We start from the raw sequence: 25,419 nt of genomic DNA, 5'->3' as shown, positions 1-25,419 counted from the left end.
AAGTGTGTGTAGCATTTAATTCCCTGAGCTCTCTTTTCATGTTTCCAGGCAAACATCTGTGTTAGATACAGGGAGACTTTTGCCATCCTACATTTGCTATTTAAAAAAAACAAAACAAACATGGAATCATAGCTGTTATTCTTGTTTAGTGCTGTTTCTTTCAACCACTTTTTTTTAATTCCTTTATGTACAAATTAACCAGGTGTTTGTCTGCATGGATTGATGCCACACTGGAAACACTTCTTATAGTCTCTAGTCTTCTATGCAAACATGCCCAGGCACCATAAACAGCATGTGTTTCCTGACTTTTATAGTTAGCTCTAACATTATATCTCTCTGCACTACATGATGTCAAGAGGCTGCTTCAATCTGTCTGTACATGGCTCCTTATAAAATCACAGTCCTCAGACTGCTCCTCTGGCTCTCTTCACATGTGCGTATTCGTCTATTACTTATAGTAAGTCACTTTGGATAAAAGCGTCAGCCAAATTAAATGTAATGTCTATTTGGGTAAGATATTGTGAGTGCATATGTTTTAAATGTTAAGTTAAAGGTCCTATATTGTTAAAATCGTTAGATGTCTTTTGTATACTAGTAGGTGAAGGTGCTATATAAAAACTGTGATAGTGTTGAAACACTTAATCCACAGATAAATGCACACAGTTATGTCATGACCGTAAGGCAGGGGTCTCCAACCTTTCTTCATCTGAGAGCTACTTTGAAAAAATGAAAGTGGCCAAGAGCTACTTGCATCAAATCGCTTACATTTATTCACATAGCCCTCTTGAATTAAGCTACTTTTGTACACGTGTGAAATTGCAATACCTAAAGCTTATCAAAAATCTTAACTTCACATCAAGGTCCAAGAAAACGAATATTTCTCACATATTATTATGGCCCACATAGTAAGTACATCACTTTAATCACCACCTTACAAGCATCTTATGGCACATGTGTAAAATAAGTGCATTTACTCTTCTTTACAGTCAGTGAGATAACTGGCGCTGCATGGAGTCCACCATAGAGGTGTATGAGTGTACCCACTTAGGTTCACTCTAATAGAGTCATTTAAATGTTCATCAGTCAGTCTTGTTCTGTATTTAGATTTCATGATATTCATGTCAGAAAAAGCTGCTTCACAAAGGTATGTAGAACAGAACCAAATAAAGCAGACATGCTCAGTGCTGCTTGGTGAATGTTCTTATCGTTTTCTTGGTCTAAAAGGCTCCAGAAATGTTTTGAGTTTTGCTGAGACTTAAGCTGAACATTATTTTGGAGATTTATAACCTCCATCTCCATCTCCACAGGATTGACACTGAACAGTTCAGCCATCTTTTTCTTCTTCTTCTTCATCTTGACATTAAATTAGAGACAATAATAAATCAATTGTATAGGTCTAGCCTCCCTATCTGTGTGTGAAATTGTTCCATCCTCAAAAACAAAAAACTAATACTTCTGCAGTCTAGCTGCAGCTTCGAGCAACGGTCTTCTGTTAGGATACTGAATGTCCTGAATGTGGCATCACACACATGACTTAAGTCTGAACACAGCAGACAATGAGTATTGTGCATGTGGGTGCACAATTACATTCTCTGTCTTACTGTTACATAAATCCCATGAATGTATGGGACTAAGTTAGCTTCATCATATCTCAATCAGCGATTAAGTGAATAATAAAGTTTCTATCGGGTCACTATCAGCCTGTCACTCATTATTTTCAGAGAGGGGGCGGGGTTTGGAGGAACGGAGAGGAGACGGTGATCACAGAAGCTTTCCTCCTGCCTTCACAAACTTTACACAAGTATTTATCAACTGGAAATAGCAAGAGGACATCCATACTCTGCAATCCAAGACTTGATTAAATCCACCAAAAACCTGACATGATGATAACGAGTGTTTTAAAAAAAACACAAATCCCTCCCTGCAGGGCCGGCCCTTACCAATTTGCTGCCCTAGGCAAGATTTTAGCTGGCTCTCCCCCCCGCGGCCGCTTACACAGTAAATTCCGATGTTAATAAAAGCACACAGAAGCTGTGTACGTTTTTTGTGATTTTGATTTATTTTAAATTAACACAAATACAAAATTAAAACCTATAATTGCACACTAAAACCATTATTTCAAAAAAAGAACAATTTCACATAAACCTCTGGTTTTTACTGGGGCTGGGGCAGTTCAACTTGATTGGATTGGGGGGGTGGGGTGTGTGCCATAGTTTATGGGCGCTGTACGCAATATAGGCGTAGTTCTGTTAATAAGATAATAAGATGTACTTTGTTGATCCAAAATCGGGAAATTGTGTTGTTATGACATTTTTAAAAATATATATTTTTTATTTCTAACTTTTTTTTTTTTTTCTCCCCAATTTACGGCACCCCATATGGGTTGATGCACCCTTAGCATTCACCTATACTGCCTATGCCGAGGGCCGGCCCTGCCTGACTGTGTGTCTCTGAGCCGCAGCGACAGGGCCTGATTCAGAGCGGGTCATTCTGCTGTTGTTTCTGGACTGGTGTTGGTGGAGTAAGCAGACTGCTCCGTGTGTGGTGTTGCTGTACCACTGTCACGTCTGTTGTTCCTTGATCTCTGCGTCACCGACCAATTTGATATTCGTGTGACAGAAAAAATTCTAAAATAAAAAAACCTTATTGTCCAGCCGCGGCCGAAAAATCAAGAAGCAACGCTATAATCGATAATTGAGCGGCGAGCTACTGAAAAGCTGACCGTGATCGACGAGTTTGGAGAGCCCTGCCATAAGGTACTGTAGCGACCCTGTATAGGGTAATGAGGCTGTCACTCAAGCATCCCCCGTCTCTCTGCCAATCACAGAGCTGCACAGTGATGCTGGTCGAGGTGCGGGCCTGTGGTTGGGGGAGCAGAGGGGGGAGGGCGGGGAAGTTGTGACGTAGACACTGCTATATATGGGTGTGAGTTGGGATGTAGAGTTCAGTGTGAGGATGAACCCACAAGCTGTACCTGTAACCTGTGAACTTGTGTGAACAAGAGAAGTTATTAAACCCCAATAACTTGAAGCCCGTTTCCGACTCCCTTTGTAGAACGCTACAGTATATAATAATAATAATAATAATAATGCATCAAATTTTTTATTAGAGCGCTTTTGCAGGTGCTCAAAGTGCTTTACAATTACATATTACACATATTAGACATGTAAAAGTCATTACTGTGCAGTGTTTCCCTATACATTCAGCAGCGGCGCTGCTACCAGCTAAAAAAATGTTTTTAATACATTAAAATAATTATCCGTGGCCACACAGCCTCTGTGAGCGAGCGAGACAGAGAGAGAGCAAGAGAGGGCACACCTTTAACTATTTAATATAGATGTAAAAAATAAGAAATCATTCCAATGTGTACCATAGGACTGTAAAGAAAACAGTTTAAAAGGGGAGTGATTAGTCAAATATGCATAAAGAAAAAGAAAGAATACTAACTAGGTAACATAAGATAAGAATAAACAATGATTTGTTATAGGTTGTGATCATATTCTAAAGATTTTTGGATTATAGAAAAGTGTACAGCTCTTTCATATGAGTGAATTTGGGTGAAGTATCTTGCCCAAGGACACAATGGCCTGACACAGTGGCGGCCGAGGCGGGTTCGTGCACGGCCCGTTTTTGGTTGGGTTTCCACTAGGCGTAGTACTGGCTAGTGGGTACTATTTCACAGTTTTTCTGGCCCCATAAAATCGAGGTTCTTTCCAACAACCAGGCAGAGTCGGGCTGAGTATGCTAAACTAGAGAGACAGAATCGCTGGCAAGGGGGCTACAACTACAACAAGATGAACATATTTGACCGTGATTTAATTGTAATACACGTTTCTAAATGATGCCGAAGAAACAACATACTGATACCGGTTAGTAGAAACCATGAATTAATGCTTTGACAAGTCTGCAGACAGGCGGCAGGCGAAAAACCTTTTGAAATGCGTGTTTTCTGAATGGAGATCGGCTAAGCTAACGCAGTATATGCTCCAATCGTCCACACTCACAACAACGGCCTATACCAGTGGTTTTCAAACTGTGGGGCGCGACCCCTGGTGGGTCGCGGAAGTACTGCAGGGGGGGCGCGTGAAGATTTATTTTATTTTATTATTTTCTCCTTTTAGCACCTTGAGATGATGTTGTTTTTAAAGTGTGCTATATAAATCAAATTTATTATTATTATTATTATTCAATTGTAAACAAACACTGCTCGAAAATATCTCATTGGTCAGAGAGCTGTGGGCATAGTGCTGCCTTTTGCAACATCCTACTTGTGTGAGATAGGCTTTTCTTGCTGCCATCAAAACGAGATACAGATCAAAGCTGAACATTGAGGATGAACTGAGAGTGGCAGTCTCAAAACAACAGACCCGGTTTGAGAAGATCTGCAAGGGAAAAACAGCACACACAAGTCATTGATAGGCTTTGTGTGGAATAGGAATGGTAAAGTGATGTGATCGTTTGCAACCTGCAGTAGAAATAGTAGTTCATTAATATATTTTCCTTAAAATAAATTTTTATTTAAAAATCTACTACTCTGGGGAAGAAGGCCTGCTAATTTTAATTCGGCCAAATGAATTCACAGTATCTATTACAAGCACTTTTTTGCATGTGTAATCCATAATAAAATATACAATTACAGTTGGATCTTTGTATCTTATTATTATTAGCAGAGAAAATGTAATGTTTTTACAACAATATACAATCAATCCTACCAATATAGATGGGAGCCGGGTTGGGGGGTCCTGAAAATATTTCCAACTACACAAGGGGGTCCCGACTGAAAACGTTTGGGAACCACTGGCCTATACAAACATACATAAACCAGTGACTGTATTCGCCATGACACAGACAGTCTGTGGTTTGTACTTGTTTAACTTTAGTCTACTTTCTAAACAGATATGAGGAGCTGTGAGCTCTGAGTGCTAACAGCTAACGGCTGATGTTGGTTTTCTGTGTTTCGCATTAAAGATGACGTCACGGCTCCTCCTACACTGCGTTACTTTAGTTACTGCCCCAGCTACTAAACTGTAATGGAAACGCAGCATAAAGTGAGCCTGGCCTAACAAAGCCTAACTATACCGTACTAAGCCGAGCGAGGCCCTGCAATGGAAATGCGCCATAAGGGCCCAGAGGAGCACTGACCATCAGAACAAACTGAGCTTTTTCCGCGATGGGGGCTTGAAGAGACAGGCAGCAACACATAAAGTTTTAGACATATACAGGTATATTCCGTTTTTTGGCCATGAAAGCATGTACAATTGTTATTATAGAAACCCAAAATACAACAATGAAAACGAGTGCAGAGCCCCATGGATGACTGGTTAAAGTTGTCTCTCACTCACTTACTCACTCATTTACACACCTACTTGTTACACATTCTGCATCAAGGACCAGCTGCGATTGTTTGGCATACAAGGTGACTGGGGCTTCGCTGACACAACATTTCACTGTCTGTTGACAGGTTGCCTGCTTCAGGTTATTTGCTTTACTTTTCATTCACATGCCTCTCCGTAAACACTCTGTGTCAGCATACACACACTCTTTGTTAAGTAACTAACTTCCTTGTATCCCAGTAGGGACGTTTTACTGTGTGTAGCTCAGCAGCAGAGCCCTGAAGAGGTAAGCATATTTATTTTCAATGTTGGGAGTTTATACAGTCATATCAAAGCCCTGCTTTGTCTTTTAATAGCTTTGTGTTACTACACACTTGACATATAAGATATAGATAACATTGGTCAGGTAACGGTCAATTCGATGTTTTAGGTGCTAAACAACCAGTGTCTAAAATCATGATTCTTAGCTTCCAGTATGCTGTGGGTCCTGGCTGCGGGGCTAATATTTAGAGAAGCTGTGGTGAACGTAATGTGCTCCCTCAAAGGGATCTGGCAGAGTTTTGGACAACAGCAGACTTGCAGGGTGTGTAATGATTCGCAGGTGCTCAGTGTGTCGTTAAGGAGATTGTAGTAAATGTGCAATTGTTGAGGTATGCCAGGAGGAATGTATGTTGTGTGGCGTGAAGGAAGATAAAGAGACATGGTGTGTGTATGTGTATGTGTGTGTGTGTGGTGTGTGTGTGTGTGTGTGTCTGTGTGTGTGTGTGTGTGTGTGTGTGTGTGTGTGTGTGTGTGTGTGTGTGTGTGTGTGTGTGTGTGTATGTGTGTGTGTGTGTTTGTGTGTGTGCGTATGTCTATTTGTGTGTGCACACGTGCATGTGTGTATGCATGTACATATTTGTGTGTGTTCGCAAAAAATATTGGTAGGTCTTTTCCAACAGAACAAGTTGTTTTGTCTGTTTCTGTATGAATGTGGGTATATTCATCAATATCGGTGCATGTTTCCATGTCTCTGTTTGTGTTTGCAATACCTTCAGTGTGTGTATTAATCTGCCGCTGCTCAATTCAGCTCTGTCTCTCACTGCGTCCTAACAAACAAACCTTTTTCTGCTGTAACTACGTACATTTCCCCTCTGTGGGACTAATAAAGGTATTCTGATTGGATTCTGATCCTTTAGGTGAGCATTCTGACAGACCAGGTGAAGGCCCAGGGAGAGAAGATCAGAGACCTAGAAAGTTCTCTGGAGGAACACCGGCAAAAGTTGGCCTCTACAGAGGTGATGCTGCAACAGGTAATGTGCGCACACACACACACACACACACACACACACACACACACACACACACACACACACACACACACACACACACACACACACACACACACACACACACACACACACACACACACACACACACACACACACACACACACACACACACACACACACACACACACACACACACACACACACACACACACACACACACACACACACATACATACACACACACACACACACACACACACACACACACACACACACACACACACACACACACACACACACACACACACACACACAGTCCAAAATAATTTTGGAGAGATATACTTCTTAGCCAGTGACAAAAACAACATTGGATTTAGGTGCTGTTCAAACCTGTATTTTGTCTGCGGCTTTATAAATAAGATAAAGTAAAAAAATAATAAACATTAAGAGCAAGAGTTCAATTTGTATTTTGCTGGATTTGGCTGCATATCCATTCCAAGTCTTTATTATTTTGGATTTGGATCTACCAGAGAGTATTTGGAAACATTCATTATAAATGCTACAGTTAGGAATTAAGATAAAGAAAATATTTATTAGCGACTTTATATGTTATTTTTAATGTTTGGATTTTATTTTAAACGTAAATCATGCCTCCTGTCAATTTGACCCGAACAGTACCACCAGGGGCAAAATGTGAACATAATACAAGGGTAAAGGACCTTTGTAATCAAATGTGTGAACGATAATTCATGGGCTTTTCAGTGGCATTTTTTTTTTGGGCAAACTGGCTTCATGCTCTTTGAAAAAAGGTGCCATGAGTTAGCAGGGAAATAGTTTAAAGTCATGAATCATTGCCATGATATTCGAGTGACTGACTGTTTTAGTGAATCATTAAACTGGCCAGCTGTGCAGAAGATCTCTGTGTCCGCTGTGAAGTTCAGTTTGGAGGAGATCTCGGGAATACAGAGAGGGCAGAGGCGTAGAATCTGAGGCCGCCCCCAGCAGCATACAGGTGAAGCTGCTGAGGGAAGGAGCCGGAGCCGGAGCTAGGCTAATGTGGTGGCCAGACTGCTGGGGCAGGAGAGGGGGCAGGAGCGGGAGCTGGGGCTGGAGGGTGGGCAGGTGAGGGGCAGGAGATGGGGCAGGAGCGGGGGCAGGAGGGGGGCAGGTGAGGGGCAGGAGCTGGGGCAGGAGCGGGGGCAGGAGCGGGGGCAGGAGGGGGGGGAAGGAGCTGGAGCAGGAGGGGGGGAAGGAGCTTGAGCAGGAGGGGGGACAGGAGCTGGGACAGGAGGGGGAACAGGAGCTGGAGCAGGAGGGGTGGCAGGACCGGCGGTAGTAGCTGGAGGTTGGCAAGCTTGATATTTGAGCTGTAAAAGGAGTGTTAATAAAATATTTTATCCTGCCAGGTAAAAAATGTATAAGCCAGGGTTTAGCTTGAGCTTCTGAGTTTGGAGAGGCAGCCATTTTGGTTATTTGCCAAAAAACAGGAGGTTGCTGTACACTGCTGTAGACACAGTGTAATGTTATGAGTATAGACAAAATGTATATTTAGAACAAAGCGAAGGTGACCTTTTTGATCAAGAACTGTGGACTGCTCTGCTACTACTGAATACTTTGTCAGTGTGAAGCACTTTGCATAATAATATAATTAATGAGGCTTGAAATATTCTGTTATTGTTCACAGGGCCTGTTTTTTCGTATTGCTGATTTCTATGCCGCAGCATCTTTTTTCAATTGTTTCCAATCAAGAGAGAGCATATGCTGTCACATGTCTCCGCCTCAAGAGAAATACTGCATCCAGCTGCTTTTTTCTGAGCGGCATTTTTGTGCAGCTTTTCCAAGTGCTTTGACTTGAAGATATTTCTACTTTTCAAAAAAGTGCTGGGTACATCACCATAGAGAAGCTTTTTTTCGGCTAATGTCCTTCAGACAGAAACTTTCTTTACAAAGACCTAATGCCGCTTAGTTGGAGCGGATTATCCGAGTGGACCCTGAATGTTGCTGCCTGTAAGAGTTGTACTTTTTTCTCCGCACGTGGGTTAAGCTTTAGTTCATTCATACAAGTTCTGAGAGCAAGAATCTTCCTGTTGATTTTCATGGTGAAACATAATATATGTATTAGCACGAACAGATAATTCAATCAAAGGGTGGAAGCTACTCAGTATTTGAAAAGCGGAGATTTGCTTTAGAAATATTGTCATCGAAACAATAAAAAAGAGATTGGCGTTATTTGAAATGCTGGGCGGAGGCTCTGCTCACGTCCTGCCAGCACTGCCAGAAAAGGCCCTATGTAGACACAGGCCCAAAGCTGTTATCAGCCCTTGGTAAAATGCTTGCTCCTTATGCGCTCCTTATGACGATACAGCAGTGTCAGCCCCAGATAGAAGAGACCAACAGGAATGAGCAACAGTCACATTTGGCCAGTTTACCTTTTACCAAAGACACAGGACACTGCTGGTCAAATCAAGCATGTCTGAAAAATATCTCTTTAAGAATGAGCCAGTTTTTCTCAACTGCGTTACTGAATAACACTCTGTCGGTGCTCAAAATTAATCATGTTTTTTTGTAGGATTTAAATTCCTTAAAGAGCAGGATTCAGGGGGGTCTATTTGTGGAGATGGAACATAATAGCTGTTATTCCAGTTGTCATCAGTGTAATCCCCTCAAACTATCAATTGATGTGATTTAATTAACTTTGACCTTTTGGTATCTTCTTCCACAGAGTTTACCATGTTGCACCATTTTTCTACAGTAGCCCAGAACAAACACAGCTAAATCCTACACAGTTCTCCTTTGAGATTTCCAGGAACTGAGTTTGGTCTGCAGGCAGTTTATATATATATATATATATATATATATATATATATATATATATATATATATATATATATATATATATATATATATATACAGTGGGGCAAAAAAGTATTTAGTCAGCCACCAATTGTGCAAGTTCTCCCACTTAAAAAGATGAGAGAGGCCTGCAATTTTCATCCTTGGTACACTTCAACTATGAGAGACAGGATGTGGGGAAAGAATCCAGGAAATCACATTGTAGGATTTTTAATGAATTAATTGGTAAATTCCTTGGTAAAATAAGTATTTGGTCACCTACAAACAAACAAGATTTCTGGCTCTCACAGACCTGTAACTTCTTCTTTAAGAGCCTCCTCTGTCCTCCACTTGTTAACTGTATTAATGGCGCCTGTTTGAACTCGTTATCAGTATAAAAGACACCTGTCCACCACCTCAAACAGTCACACTCCAAACTCCACTATGGCCAAGACCAAAGAGCTGTCAAAGGACACCAGAAACAAAATTGTAGACCTGCACCAGGCTGGGAAGACTGAATCTGCAATAGGTAAGCAGCTTGGTGTGAAGAAATCAACTGTGGGAGCAATTATTAGAAAATGGAAGACATACAAGACCACTGATAATCTCCCTCGATCTGGGGCTCCACGCAAGATCTCACCCCGTGGGGTCAAAATTATCACAAGAACGGTGAGCAAAAATCCCAGTACCACACGGGGGGACCTAGTCAATGACCTGCAGAGAGCTGGGACCAAAGTAACAAAGGCTACCATCAGTAACACACTACGCTGCCAGGGACTCAAATCCTGCAGTGCCAGACGTGTCCCCCTGCTTAAGCCAGTACATGTCCAGGCCCGTCCGAAGTTTGCTAGAGAGCATTTAGATCAGGGGCCCCCAAACTTTTTTCTCTGGGGGCCACATTATCGTTCCTGACTGTGATGAGGGGCCGGGATCGATCATGTGGGCTGTATACTAGGCCACTGCCTGTTATAGCCATAATTTCTAGCACAAAAATAGTTCATCATTACAAGTGATTTGCAAAAGAAGTGAGTACTTCACATGTTTTTCAATTTGAAATACCACAGGTATTCCTTTTATTTTCTAATAACAACCATGTAAAAATAGCAAGGAAAGGTTAGAAAAACATGGTGATTGACAGTTTATGAGTGATACAATAGAAATGGTAGGCCTATATTACAGTGAGATGAGAAATCATCAAGACAAGAAACTTGGTGAACAATATATCAACTAACCAACTCTTATTTGTATATTCAGGTGAGATTTTTTTTGTTCAAGGTGAAAATGCAATGAGCACCCAAACACTTTTACAGCACAATTATCATCCCTTTGAAATAGGAGATTGAGATGAGGGGCAGTGCATAAAGAGGAGAAAGAGGAGAGAGAGGAGAGAGAGGAGAGAGAGGGAGAGAGAGAGACAATGATGGAGAGGCAGATGCTGAGAGAAGAGATTGGGAGGAGAGACTGAGCAGTAAACCCTCGGCAGGTTAAACTAGAAGAGAGTAACAGAATGGGAAGTCAGCAATATGTGCAGTAGGTGAACTGAATTGGTACTTGTAGCCAGGGTGGAAGGAAGGATGGATGGGCAGTGATCTTTGAGGTCAGCAGTTGCAGTCCCCTCTCTTGCTGCCTGGAAACCTGGCATAAAGGGATGACATTGGACACATTCAGTAAATTACATAAATATGCTGCCTGTTGTTCCTTGTGATGTGATTTTACAAATACAGTGTAGCATTATTCATTAAAATTCATTAAAAACATTAATCATATTTCATCAAAAAATCATAGTTCATGTTTACAGCCATATAAAAATGTAATATTTAAAATCAGTATATTTACCATATCAGTGTGAACTGTGTGCTTGCTTCTGGCTGGTGAGAAGTCCGATGTCTGGGTGTAGCCTAGTGGTTGCCAGTCTCAAAGTTTGATGCAAATGTTCATCTGAGACTCTGTTCCTCGTTGGATTTTTTATTTGCTTCATGCGGGAAAACGTCTGCTCGCAGGTGTAGGTGCTGCCAAAAACGGTACACATCTTCAGAGCATGTTGTTTAATGTTTGGGTAAGTGCCCTCTGGTAGCTCAGCATAGAACTCAAGGAGGTGGTCAGGCTTGAATGCGTCTTTAAGGACATCACAATTCTGCAGCTCGGCTAGTTCAAACTGAAGAGAGGGAAGTGCGTCGTCAATGTCAGCAGCAAAGGGGTTCTGGAACAGACTTATGTCTTTGTTGTTGACATGAAGCTTGCGGAAGCGCACACTGAACTCTCGCTGCAGCATCTCCAGGGCATCTTTGCACTTCGCGACTGGGAAAGGGGCGGCTGGTTTCTCGGCGCAGTAGCTTTGGGTGGCAGGGAGATGTGTGAAGTCCAGCTTTTGGACCTGTCGCACAAGGAGCTGCAGTTTGACCTCGAATGCTTTTATGTGGGAATACATGTCGCTGATGAGATTCCCTTTGCCTTGGAGCTGTAGGTTGAGGTGGTTCAACAGTTCAGTCACATCAGTTAAAAACGCGAGGTCCCATTTCCACTCCGGGTCGGTCAGCTCCCGTACCGTTTCACCTTTAGATTGGAGGAAGGTGTTGATTTCGGGCAGCAGGTCGTAGACACGGCGCAATGCTTTGCCTCGAATTAACCACCGGATTTTGGTGTAGTACAGCACATCCTGGTGAGCAGACCCCAGCTCGGAGAGAAAGGCCTGGAACTGCCTGTGTTTCAGCCCATTTTTCCGGATGTAGTTGACACAGTGCACAACCACCTTCATCACAGACGCCCACTTCAAAACTTTGCAGCACAGCGCTTGCTGGTGAATCAGGCAGTGGACTTGAATCGGTGGGGCGAGACCTCGTTCCTCGAACTCGCCGTTCAAGCGCCCTACTAGACCCCTCGTAGATCCGACCATGCTAGGCGCACCATCTGTAGTGACACTGGCAAAATTAGCCCATTGCAGACCAAGTTCGCCCATTGTTTTGCACACTTCGACAAAAAGGTCTTCTCCAGTTGTTGTGCCTTTTAGGCTTCTCAGTGATGCCAGCTCCTCTGACACTTCAAAACGTGTGTTGACTCCACGAATAAAAATCAACAGTTGTGCCGTGTCCTGTACGTCATTACTTTCATCCATGGCTAAAGCAAAACACTTGAATTCTGCGGCTCTCTCTCTCAGTTGGTCAAACACGTTTCCCCCCATCTCCTCAATTCGTCTCGTCATCGTTTGTGCTGAGAGACTCACCCCACGGAAGGCATCTGTCTTCTCGGGACACACCTCCTCGGCCACAGCCAGCATCATGGCCTTCCCGAATTCTCCGTCTGTGAACGGCTTGCCGTGGGTAGCCAGTAGGTTAGCTACTTTGTAGCTAGCTCGGACAGCAGCCAGGTTGACCCGGGATTGACGAAGGAAGGCATCCTGTTGAACAGCTAGTCCGCCTTTCAGACGCCGAACCTTATCATCTCTCGCTAGCCCGCTCAAGCTAGCATACTCTCTGTGCCGGGTTTCGTGATGGCGGCGAAGGTTGAATTCTTTAAACACGGCCACATTTTCTTTACATATAATACAAATGGCACGGTCCTTCCATGGAACAAAAAAATAATCCTTGGTCCATTGTTCTTTAAAAACCTGACACTCTCTGTCAATTTTCCTCACTTTACTGCACGCCATTACACTGCTGTTCAACTGTAGCATCATATTTTCTGCGCATGACTTCGATCAGCTTGTAAGGTGGCGGAAATTCGGTCATAAATATACGTCATATAAATAATACAGACACACATATTAAATTATATAAAATATAAATGGTTAATAAAAAAATATTTTAGTGTTAAAAAAACAAGATGCAAATGTAACAGATGTCAACCAGAACGTTACATAACGTTGCTTTTAAAGCGTGATAGAGGCGCTGGCGATCTGATTGACAGTTCCACTGTTTGGCTCATGGCCACTACCAGAGCCGCTCTGGCCACTACATACTGACGGCCTCGAGTTCTAATCTCAGGTGACGGAATGAACAGCGATTACCGCCCTCGTTTGGAGAGTCATGTTATTATTTCACAAAACAAGTTGGACAACTAAAATAAAATATTTTAAAAAATATTTTATAATTGTTTTGTTTTGTTTTTTTGTTCTTTGGGCCAGTTCAAATGGTGAGGTGCAGAGAGGTGGAGGGCCGGTCAAAGGGGCGTGGCGGGCCGTATGCGGCCCGCGGGCCGTAGTCTGGGGAACCCTGATTTAGATGATCCAGAAGAGGATTGGGAGAATGTCATATGTGTCAATGTGATTTTCTGGATTTTTTTTTCTCATTTTGTCTCTCATAGTTGAGGAATACCTCGGATGAAAATATCAGGCCTCTCTCATCTTTTTAAGTGGGAGAACTTGCACATTTGTTGGCTGACTAAATAATTTTTTGCCCCACTGTATATATATATATACTCTTTATATATATATATGTATATATATATACTCTTTATATAATTAGTATGTCCACCACTCCCCTTCTGTCAACCCTACTGTAGACTGGTCCCACTTACTTGCCAGTATGAAGAGGTGAGTATTTTTTTACTTGACAAACTCATGAGTTGTGTCAGTTGAATTTAACAAGAGCTCTGCTCTGTGTGTCACAGAATCAGCCCTCTGTTTGGACTCCCCAATAGCCTCTTTGTCCTCTATGTTGTCAAGACAAAAGATGAAAAGGCAACAGCTTCAACAGAAAGTACCCCTCTAACCCTGTGACATTTGTTGTTATATTTATCCAGCTAGCTTTGATAATTCATCCCCTTTTGCAGGTGCTGTACTTTGAGGAATTTGTCTAAAGACACAGACAAAGAAAAGTTATTCAAATCAGGAGTTTTCATGGATCCACCTTGCCGTGGAGAGGCAGCCTCAGACAGCCGTTATGAGGAAGTTGGTGTAACTCCAACAGACTTTGTTCAATTGGTCCCCAATTACATGTAAATGTTGATGGTCACACTTGAACCCTGCTCCTTTGAGCAGGGTTCAACCATATGAACCATATGAACCATATGTAGTCAACTCCTGTGATAGCTATTTCAATCATCTGAGAGAGTACACGTCGACCGGTGAAATGCCACTAAACACGTGTGTGAGGGCCCTTTCAATGCTGCTTGCTCATTTTGTTATCAGGATTTTAAGAAGTGTATCCATATATGAGTTCTGATGATATGTAGCTGTGTTACGTATAAAACAGTTTGGCTAAAGAAATACATGCTGTCAGAGGGTGATAGTTCCTCTGGTGTTGCTCCTGATAACTCAAATAAATGAAATGTCAATGATGATGAGTTATGATAAATTACCTGTACAAATAGCAGCTTATCCAGGTGACACTGTGTGTGTGTGTGTGTGTGTGTGTGTGTGTGTGTGTGTGTGTGTGTGTGTGTGTGTGTGTGTGTGTGTGTGTGTGTGTGTGTGTGTGTGTGTGTGTGTGTGTGTGTGTGTGTGTGTGTGTGTGTGTGTGTGTGTGTGTGTGTGTGTGTGTGTGTGTGTGTGTGTGTGTGTGTGTGTGTGTGTGTGTGTGTGTGTGTGTGTGTGATAATAGGCTTTGAGCTGTCTGGGGCTGTGGTGTTGACACAATTTCTTTAGCATGTGATATTTTCATTTAGATGGAATGGTATCCTCCTGTGGTCAAAGAGAATTGCATCACTTCTAAAGTAAGGACAGCTTCCATATAGAATGAAGATTTGGTTTTACAGAAATAAAAAAATTGCACTACTGCCAAACCGTCTAACCTGCTTAAGTATAATTTAAACAAGTTATTTAATTATTGAAATAAAAGTCAAATCAGATCATGTGATCAAATAACCAGATGCAAGAGAGACCATCTACTTGAATCCAAGATGTGCTCACTGGTTTTATGACAGTTTACTGTGATGTCAAACTGTTGGAAGCAAATTAATCTTTGAATTAACTGGCAGTATTTTCTTCAGGATGAAGGATATAGGGCGCTTGTATGTATCTGTTTTAGTTTGATGGAATCACTTTGAGCTGTCTGCACCAGCTAGACCTGTTTTATCAAACTAGTGGGCAAGCCTATTTAGAGACTCGTTTTTTATTTTCTCTCTGTCAGAGGCCAAAATAACAATCCAAGGCACTTTTAGTTTAGAGAGGAGGAAATTGCATTAGAAGTAATTTAAAGAAGAAAAACGAAATACACAGACACACTGAGAGTTAACACCGAGGTGTGTGTTTTGTGTGTGTGAGAAAAAAAACCCACTCATTTCATCATGTTTGGTGGCTTCACTCTACAACATACTTTGTGTTTTTCGTTCCCATACAAAAGAAGCACAGACAGCCTGTGTGTGTGTGTGTGTGTGTGTGTGTGTGTGTGTGCGTGCTTGCGTGCGTGCGTGCGTGCGTGCGTGCGTGCGTGTGTGTGTGCGTGCGTGCGTGCGTGTGTGTGTTGAGCCTTATGGGTTCTGGGCCTCCTGCTTATCCTGCTATGTTAGTGTAGGGAGAACATTGTTCTGAGTGGGTCTGACTTCTCTGTGCTTTTATGCCCAATATCAGTGAGTGTTTGACATTGCTATACATGTAGGTGTAGTTTGTAAAGCTGTTCAAGTTTGGCTTTCTATCCTTTTCTACTCTAACTGACAGTGACTATGTGTTTCTCCCAGGAGCTGATGAGCAGGACCTCTCTGGAGACTCAGAAGCTGGATCTGATGGACGAGGTGTCCTTCCTGAAACTGAAGCTGGTCAGCATAGAGGAGACACACACCAACACACAGCAACCAGACCCCACCGACACAGAGCAGACCAAAGCCGAGGTGTGTGTGTGTGTGTGTGCGTGTGCGTGTGCGTGTGCGTGTGCGTGTGCGTGTGTGTGTGTGTGTGTGTGTGTGTGTGTGTGTTTGTGTGTGTGTGTGTGTGTGTGTGTGTCTGTGTGTCCCCGTGCATGCGTGTTTGGATTAGCAGTTTCTGCTCAACTCGTTAAAAAATTGCAGAGCAGCTGTGGGTCCATTAGCAGCTTAAATGCTGCTTGTATTTAAGTTGCTTTGGACAAAGATCCTACTGCATTTTCCAAAATGAAAATATCAACCCATAAACTTTTTTCCCATGAAATATATGGAACATGTACTATATTTCGCTGTATATAATAGTGTTGTGATCCCAGACATTCATGATACAATAAATGTAATGACTTTGGCGATCCTTTAGTGTCATCATCAGGATTGAACTCTGCTTGGCCAATTCTTTTTTTACTTGACATTTCTATTAGCCAGCTGTACTGAAGTGCTCATTGCAAAATAAGAACCATGCTAACTCAGATGGTAAACGTTACACATGCTAAACAACCAAGAGTTAGCATTGTCATTGTGAGCCTGACATTAGCACGTACTGTAGCTCATAGCAGCCTGTGAGTCACAGAGCTTCTGCAGTGTCTTTCTGTGGTGTTTTTCAGAACTAATCCTTAATTTTTTTCAAAGCAATATGCATTCCTACCTATTAAAAATGTATCACTTCCTGCTATCAGACACTCACTGTCTAGCAGATGTTAAGCATTTTGCCCACAAATTATACAAATACACATTCCCAGATCAGTGACGTTCCAATACTACTCCTGCGAGCATATCGAAGTGTCCGTGGTCTAGTTGCTCCTTAAGACAATGCCATTGTGTGTGAGAGTGTTACGACTGATTAAACGGGTATGAACTCAAATGCACAACTCACAGAATTTAACAAAAAAAAGGTTTTATTCAAACCAAAGCTCAACGATAGTGGTACAAAAACAAAATCACTCTTAAAGAGGAAAAACACTAGGAGCATGAACAACAAAAATACTTAAACAAGACGTGGCTCAAAGCTCTGCTTGGGGTTAATCCTGGATTGCTAATGCTGGTGGTAGTCACAAGGAACGAAACGAACTGGCACAGGACAAAGGGAGACGAGGACAATAAATACACCAGGTAATGGAGAACAGGTGGAAACAATCAGGGGCGGGGTCGACAATCACAGGAGTGGGAGACACACAAGGAAGGGAGGTCAGAGTATCTGAAACGAGAGGGAAGGTTACTATTCAAAAATAAAGGGGAAAATCACTAGACCAAGACAAAAACTAACTAACATAATTTGCGAGACATGACAGTACTCCCCCCTCTAGGGACGACTCCTGACGGCCCAGGAACCTGAGGGTGCTGGCGAAAAAAGTCATTCATGAGAGTTTGATCCTCAACAAATCTTGATGGGATCCAGGAGCGTTCCTCTGGTCCATAACCCTCCCAGTCAACCAGGAACTGTCTCCCTTTGCCTCTGTTCCGGACCGCCAACAGGCGCTTGACCGTATAGACCAGGCCGCCGTCGAGCATTCGGGGGGGTGGAGGGGGTTTGGCCGCGGGAACCATGGGGCTTTCCTTTACCGGCTTCAGTCGTCCCACATGGAAGGTGGGATGAACCCTCAGAGACCTGGGGAGACGAAGGCAAACAGAGACAGGGTTAATTACTTTGGCCACTGGGAATGGGCCTACGAACCTAGGTGCCAATTTTCATGACACCACATGAAGGGGAAGGTCCTTGGTAGAGAGCCAGACCCTCTGGCCGGGCCTGTACTCCGGAGCTGGCCGACGCTTCCGATCTGCCACCACCTTCATGCGTTCCCCACTCCTTAGAAGAGCCCTGCGGGTGGCGGACCAGATCCGGTGACAACGCCGAACCAGGGCATGGGCGGACGGGACTGTGACTTCCTTCTCGAGGTCCGGGAAGGTAGGAGGTTGATACCCATAGGCAGCCTGGAAGGGAGTCAACCCAGTAGGGGCCGTGGGGAGCGTGTTGTGGGCGTACTCTACCCATGTGAGATGCCTGCTCCAGGAGGAAGGGTTCTGGAAGCTGAGGCAGCGGAGCCCAGTTTCTAATTCCCGATTAGGGCGTTCGGTCTGGCCATTGGACTCCGGATGGTACCCGGATGACAGGCTCACCGACGCCCCGATGAGGTTGCAGAACTCCCTCCAGAAGCGTGAGATGAACTGCGGACCCCGGTCTGAGACAATATCTTTGGGGAAACCATGGATACGGAACACATGAGTCATCATGATCTCTGCCGTCTCTTTGGCAGATGGCAGCTTGGGTAAGGCAATATAATGAACCATCTTAGAAAAACGGTCCACCACCGTGAGTACGGTGGTGTTACCTTCTGACATTGGGAGCCCAGTGACGAAATCCACGGAAATCTCAGACCAGGGCCGGCTGGGAACCGGAAGCGGCTGGAGCAGCCCCATCTGTGCCCTGGAGGATGTCTTGTTGCGGGCGCAGACAGGACAGGCCTCCACATACTCCCGGACCTCACGCTCCATGGATCTCCACCAAAAACGTTGCTTGATAAAGAATATGGTCCTCTTGACGCCAGGATGGCAGGTGAGCAGCGATGAGTGAGCCCAATGGACGACCTGTGGACGTACAGTAACAGGCACAAACAGACGGTTTGGCGGACAACCACTAGATGCTGGGCTCTCACCGTTAGCTTGCTTCACCACAGATTCTATTTGCCAAGTGACCGCCCCTACCACACGGTTCAGTGGCAGGATGGATTCAGGCTTCTTGGCAACCGGCTCGAGGTCAAACAAACAGGACAGGGCATCCGGCTTGGCATTCTGGGACCCCGGCCTGTAAGACAGAGTGAAGTTAAAACGGTTAAAAAACAGAGACCATCTTGATTGGCGAGAATTTAGTCTTTTAGCCTTCCTAATGTACTCGAGATTCTTGTGGTCGGTCCACACTATAAAAGGGAGCTGAGCCCCCTCCAACCAATGTCTCCATTCCTCCAGAGCAATCTTTACCGCCAACAACTCATGGTTCCCCACGTCGTAGTTCCGCTCTGCAGAGGAGAGTTTCTTGGAGAGAAAGGCACAGGGATGAAGTTTGTTGTCTTCCTTGGACCGCTGCGACAGGACAGCCCCCACCCCTTCATTTGAGGCGTCAACCTCTACAACGAAATGACGAGTTGGGTCGGGGATGATGAGGATGGGGGCTGAGGTGAACCTCTCCTTGAAACGGCGGAAAGCCTCCTCGGCCTGAGGAGACCATACAAAAGGCACCTGAGGGGACGTGAGAACATGAAGGGGAGAAGCAATGGCGCTGAAACTTCTGATGAAGCGCCTGTAAAAGTTAGCAAAGCCCAGAAAACGTTGCACCCCCTTGCGGTTGTCTGGCGTAGGCCACTTAGCCACCGCACTGATTTTGGCCGGGTCCATCTGGATCAGACCAGGAGCTATGATAAACCCTAGGAAGGATACAGTCTTAGCATGAAACTCACATTTCTCTGCCTTCACATACAGTTTGTTCTCCAGGAGTTTTTGGAGGACCTGACGTACATGGTGAACATGAGAGTCTTTGTCAGGTGAGTATATTAAAATATCGTCAAGATATACAAACACAAAACGGTTTAAAAACTCCCTTAAAACATCGTTAATGAGTGCTTGAAAAACTCCTGGAGCATTGGTGAGACCAAATGGCATGACGAGATACTCATAGTGCCCTGTGGGTGTGTTAAAACCAGTCTTCCACTCATCCCCCTCACAAATTCTCACCAGATGGTAGGCATTACGCAAGTCTAACTTGGTAAAAATTTTAGAGTCTTGAAGTTGTTCAAAAGCAGTAGCCATGAGGGGGAGAGGATACCTGTTCTTTACCGTAATGTCATTTAAAGGAGAATAATCAATGCATGGCCTAAGGGACCCGTCCTTTTTTCCCACAAAGAAAAAACCCGCCCCAGCCCGGGAGGAAGACGGGCGGATCAGACCTGCACGAAGAGAGGTGTCAATGTACTCCTTCATAGCCTCCTTCTCCGGACCCGAGATGGAGTATAACCTACCCTTCGGAATTGGAGCCCCAGGTAACAGATTGATGGCACAATCATACGGCCTATGAGGAGGAAGGGAGGTGGCGCTCACTTTACAAAATACCTTGGCCAGGTCATCGTAACAGGGGGGAACAGAAGTTAAATCTGGGGTTTGATTCTTGCGGTCCAGGCTATGTTGAGTATTAGTAACCCGATCGGTACTACATTCCCCAGAAACCCCTCCTACTGCCATGTTTCCCACACACTTAAAACAATCCTGTGAACACTCCTGCCCCCACCCCTTAATTTTACCTGACCGCCAATCAACATAGGGGTTATGCTTGGTTAGCCAGGGAAAACCTAGGATGAGAGGATGTTGAGCAGAATTAAACAGGTGAAACGACATGAGTTCACAATGATCATCAATCATGATAGTGACGGGTTCGGTCTTGTGTGTGACATGAAATAGAAGTTTGCCATCCAGAGCACTGGCTTTCAAAGGGGACGACAAAAGTTCAGTATTAAGTCTCAGTTCATGAGCTAATCCCCAATCCATCAGGCTTTCGTCAGCCCCAGAGTCAATTAACACTTTTTGAGAGTTACTTCTTTCATGGCAGATTACCTTTATGTTGGTCAACTTGCGGGGAGGAGAGTCTGCCGTGGAAAGACGGCTCACCAGTGCCCTCCCTTTCACTGGTGAGCCCCGTCTTTTACCGGGCATCCAGAGAGAAGATGACCTTGTTGACCGCAGTAAAAACATCTTCCCTCCAGCAGGCGGCGCCGCCGCTCCTCCGTGGACAGCTTGGCACGTCCCAGCTGCATTGGCTCCTCGGCCTTGTTGGGGGACGCTGATCTCTGGGATGGAAGGAAAGAGGAACGTGGCATGGCAGTCTCCTGAGAGTGAGAAGAGTAGGAGTGCCCTCTAGGGTGGAAATAGGGTAGTGCAGCCCTGTCCTTCTCCCGTTTCCTCTCAGCAAGTCTGTTATCAATCCTTATGGACATGGCAATGACAGAGTCTAGTTCCACTGGCAGATCCAAGGGTGCCAGCTGATCCTTAATAGGGTCAGAAAGCCCATTAATAAAGGCATCGAACAAAGCAGAAGAATTCCAGCCACTATCGGCCGCAATGGTGCGAAATTCCACTGCGTAGTCTGACACACTGCGTCTTCCTTGACTTAACTTGTAAAGAGCCCGAGCTGCTTCCCTGCCTGGGGACGTGTGGTCAAAAATGTTCGTCAGGGAGTCCGTAAACTGTCCCAAAGACTCGCATATCGGCGAGTCACGTGACCATTCAGCCGTAGCCCACGCCGCCGCTCGTCCGGTGAGATGGGAAATCATAAAAGCCACCTTGGATCTCTCCGTGGGAAAGGCTGTCGGTAGTTGGCTATAATGTAAGCTGCAATTCACCAGGAATGGACGGCAGTCATGGGATTCCCCGGAAAACTTCTCAGGCGGAGCCAGGCGGATTGACACGGTGTGGGAAGCGGGCGCCGGGTCCGCATTCGCTTCGGGTCCGGCCGGAGGTGGGTGTGAGGGCTCAGTCTTGAGGTGAGCGAGCAGGTGGTGGATCTGCCCCGCCAGGTGGTTAATCTGGTTTGTAACAGATGACTCGAACTCCCTCTGGCTGTCTGTGACGTGTGATACTCCCTGCTGGATGGCCGTTAACTGATCCTCCTGTTGAGCGAGGCGGCCTCCCTGAGAGCGAAGCGCTGCTCTCAGCTGTTCAGAGTCGGCTGGGTTCATGTTTAGGCCAGTTTGTACTGTACGACTGATTAAACGGGTATGAACTCAAATGCACAACTCACAGAATTTAACAAAAGAAAGGTTTTATTCAAACCAAAGCTCAACGATAGTGGTACAAAAACAAAATCACTCTTAAAGAGGAAAAACACTAGGAGCATGAACAACAAAAATACTTAAACAAGACGTGGCTCAAAGCTCTGCTTGGGGTTAATCCTGGATTGCTAATGCTGGTGGTAGTCACAAGGAACGAAACGAACTGGCACAGGACAAAGGGAGACGAGGACAATAAATACACCAGGTAATGGAGAACAGGTGGAAACAATCAGGGGCGGGGTCGACAATCACAGGAGTGGGAGACACACAAGGAAGGGAGGTCAGAGTATCTGAAACGAGAGGGAAGGTTACTATTCAAAAATAAAGGGGAAAATCACTAGACCAAGACAAAAACTAACTAACATAATTTGCGAGACATGACAGAGAGTATACCAGACCAACCAGAGAGTTGAATGGAAATAAACATCTGTCTTATTGGCTGACAGGTACCTATCCTGTGAGCTGTGACATGTTTAAACTGTCAGTCGGACTCAGAGTTTTTGAAGATGGACATAAGAAAATAAATTCTTAAAAAAGACGAAAATTCTCAAGTGGTGGCTCACACAACAACACCAGAGCCACCACTTGAGCCAGGTAAACAAGTTATGTAAATGTCAATAAACTTCGAAGCTATGCGAACATGTAAGCAAAGCATAAATTACAGCTACGTTGACGTTACTTTGAATCGCGGGGGTAAGCTAAACCTTTAGCAAGTAGCTATAGCTAGCCAGAGATATTAAATAAACACTTTGTCATACAATTTAAAGGTAATGTTTTTTAGCGTTACCTATTTTCAAAGAAAGATCTCTAGGAAATATTGACTTACTGTTCGACATGAAGCTAGAAGCTACCTTACAGTACACAGTTGATCCTGAGTCCTGTCAGTTAAAGTGTTTCATAGTTAGCTTAGCTAAGCATCAACCTAGCACTGAAATATATGGATGTTATGTGACAGTATTTCTGAGAAAAAGTCAGCTAAAATGGTGGCATAGTTGCCAATGCTTTATGTGTCGACAGCATGTTTGAACGTATTTGCAGCAGTAAATGTGGCTGTTTGGCCACTGACGTTGCCATAACAACACCTGAATTTAAATGTGCAACCTCTTTTTGTGACAGATTTTTGCATGAAATTATAATTCTTCTGAATGATATTCCTATTGACAGCTAGTTTCTATCTGAACTTTATGAGATGGACAGCCCGAGAGAATAAATGAAAAACAAGAATAGAGTTTAACACTTTGTATACCTAAAACCGCCACTGGGTCAAATTGACCCGCTATTAGAATGCATTGATTTTCAAGGTAAAATGTTATTTTATTGAACAGTGAGTTTTGATCGCACAGGGATGAAACGTATACCAATAGAATCTCAGCTTTTCATATGATATTAACAGGGCTCGACATTATAAATGGCCCGCTGGCCCGGAAGCGCGTTTCGTGAGGCGGTTGTCGTTGTTGGGTGAAAAGCAAACAGCTGTTAGCTGCGGAGCACAGCGCGAGCAGTCTCCCGTGAGCGGGAGCGCGCTCCTTCACTACAGACTGTCACTATCAATATCTATCAATATATCTATCTATCTATCTCTCTCTCTATATGGGTGTTGAGAGATGTATGCACCAGATTTCTGATTTTAACTTCAATATTTAAAAAAAAATCTTCCCGGGGGAGCATCCCCCCGGATCCCCCTAGAGGAGGTGAAGTCCGCCCCCACTAGGCATGGGCGGTATCATTTTTTTCATACCGTCATACCTTGCTGACATCATACCGTGGTATACGGTATATGACGGTATCAGTCCCAATTTAAGGGGTAATTTCTCCCAAAAAAACATTTTTTACTCACTATATCAACAGCCCCACCAAAAATATTTTCCACCAGCCGCCACTGACGGTATGACTTGGGTCGACTTGAGTGAGGTGGCGTTCGGCGGCAAATAGATGTTTCGAACGGTATATTATATGTTCGGTGTAAAATGCAGCCCGAGCCGGTAGACGCTCGCAAAGTGCCGCGACGTGCGCGCAAGTGCAAAAAAAGGGCTGCATACATGACACATTGTGCAAATGGCACATTTTGAGATCGGATACAGGACGCGTTTGTAGATGTCCGACGTTGTTTCCATAGTGAGCTAAGTTAACAATATATCATCATACATAAACATTTTCCGGGAGTAAATACTTGACTTATTGAATAAAGTTTGCTATATTCACTAACTAGTTTGGCAATATTATTCCGTGCATGTGTTAAAAACTTTATTTCCATTTGATTCATTGGATTACTCGCGTGAATGTTTAGCACGTAAATGCTTTCGTTTTTAAAACCGTCCGACCTCGACTACAAAACCATCCACCAGTTGCATAGGATTAAAAAATGTCAACACTCACTCACCCCGTCTTAAACATTCCCAAAGAAGTGCCTCTGTCTCTCGTTGTGCTGGATGAAGTCACTGGCGACGAGTAAACCCAAAATAGTCCCAAACAGGCGCAGAGGCATTTATCTTTTTTACTAGTTGTCCGAGTTCGGGGCCGGCAAATGCTGCCGCCATCTTGCTCAGCTCAGCTCTGTGCTGGGCTCTGAGAGCGGGAAAGACGGACTGCCCTCCCCTGCCTTCTGCTGGCGCGTGCTGTGCATTACAACCAATGTCGTCCCTGTCAAAACTCCGTGTCAGTGTAATAGAATGAAACGCATCTGTGATTTGGCGCACAGTCTGTGACGTCACGGTATTGAAAATCATACCGACGGTATTTCGAAATACCCTGGTATACCGTAATACCGTCATACCGCCCAAGCCTAGCCCCCACTTATAAAAAATTGCGCTTTGGCCCTGCTTATAAGCTGTGAGCTGATTATCGAGGCTTCATTGTAAGAGTCGCGTGTGTACTGTGTATGTGCCTGTGGGGAGTGTTGCAGTAGAAAATTCCACTGTAGCGCCGCGGCTGCCGCCACTGTGGGCTAAGACCCGAATGTTTCCAGGTCCAGGTGACGCCCCTGATTGTATGTAATGTGTAACACAGTATCCGCTTTCACACCAAGTACTTTGCCGTACTTGGTTCCCAGCACTTAGTTCCCAGCACTTACCCCCATGGAACTAAGAGCCCATCGCGTTCACACCGGAATCAATCAATCAGTCAATCAATGTTTATTTATATTGCCCAATATCACAATTGTTACATTTTTCTCAGTGGACTTCACAGTGTGTACAGAATATCAGTATGACAATACGACACCCTCTGTCCTTTGACCCTCACATCGTACAAGGAAAAACTTCCAGAGAAAACCCACAGTTTAAAGGGTAAAATGGAAGAAACCTCAGGGAGAGCAACAGAGGAGGGATCCTTCTCCCAGGACGGACAGACGTGAAAAAGATGCCGTGTGTAAATTGAAAAGAT

General features: G+C 44.2%; 1 protein-coding gene across 1 annotated transcript in view; it reads left to right on the top strand.

Annotated features, from left to right (window-relative positions):
• Positions 1 to 25,419, top strand: part of ppfibp2b (PPFIA binding protein 2b) — a 172,310-nt gene that overhangs the window by 115,431 nt on the left and 31,460 nt on the right. The window contains exons 5-6 of the mRNA XM_079682416.1: positions 6,512 to 6,625; positions 16,049 to 16,198. Coding sequence (XP_079538542.1) covers positions 6,512 to 6,625; positions 16,049 to 16,198 — 264 coding nt within the window. The remainder of the gene's footprint in view (positions 1 to 6,511; positions 6,626 to 16,048; positions 16,199 to 25,419) is intronic.

Source organism: Notothenia rossii (genome assembly GCF_949606895.1).
Source record: "Notothenia rossii genome assembly, chromosome: 5".
Taxonomy (NCBI): Eukaryota; Metazoa; Chordata; class Actinopteri; order Perciformes; family Nototheniidae; genus Notothenia; species Notothenia rossii.
Note: the sequence above shows the minus strand (reverse complement) of the source record. Positions and strands in the feature narration are given on the sequence as shown.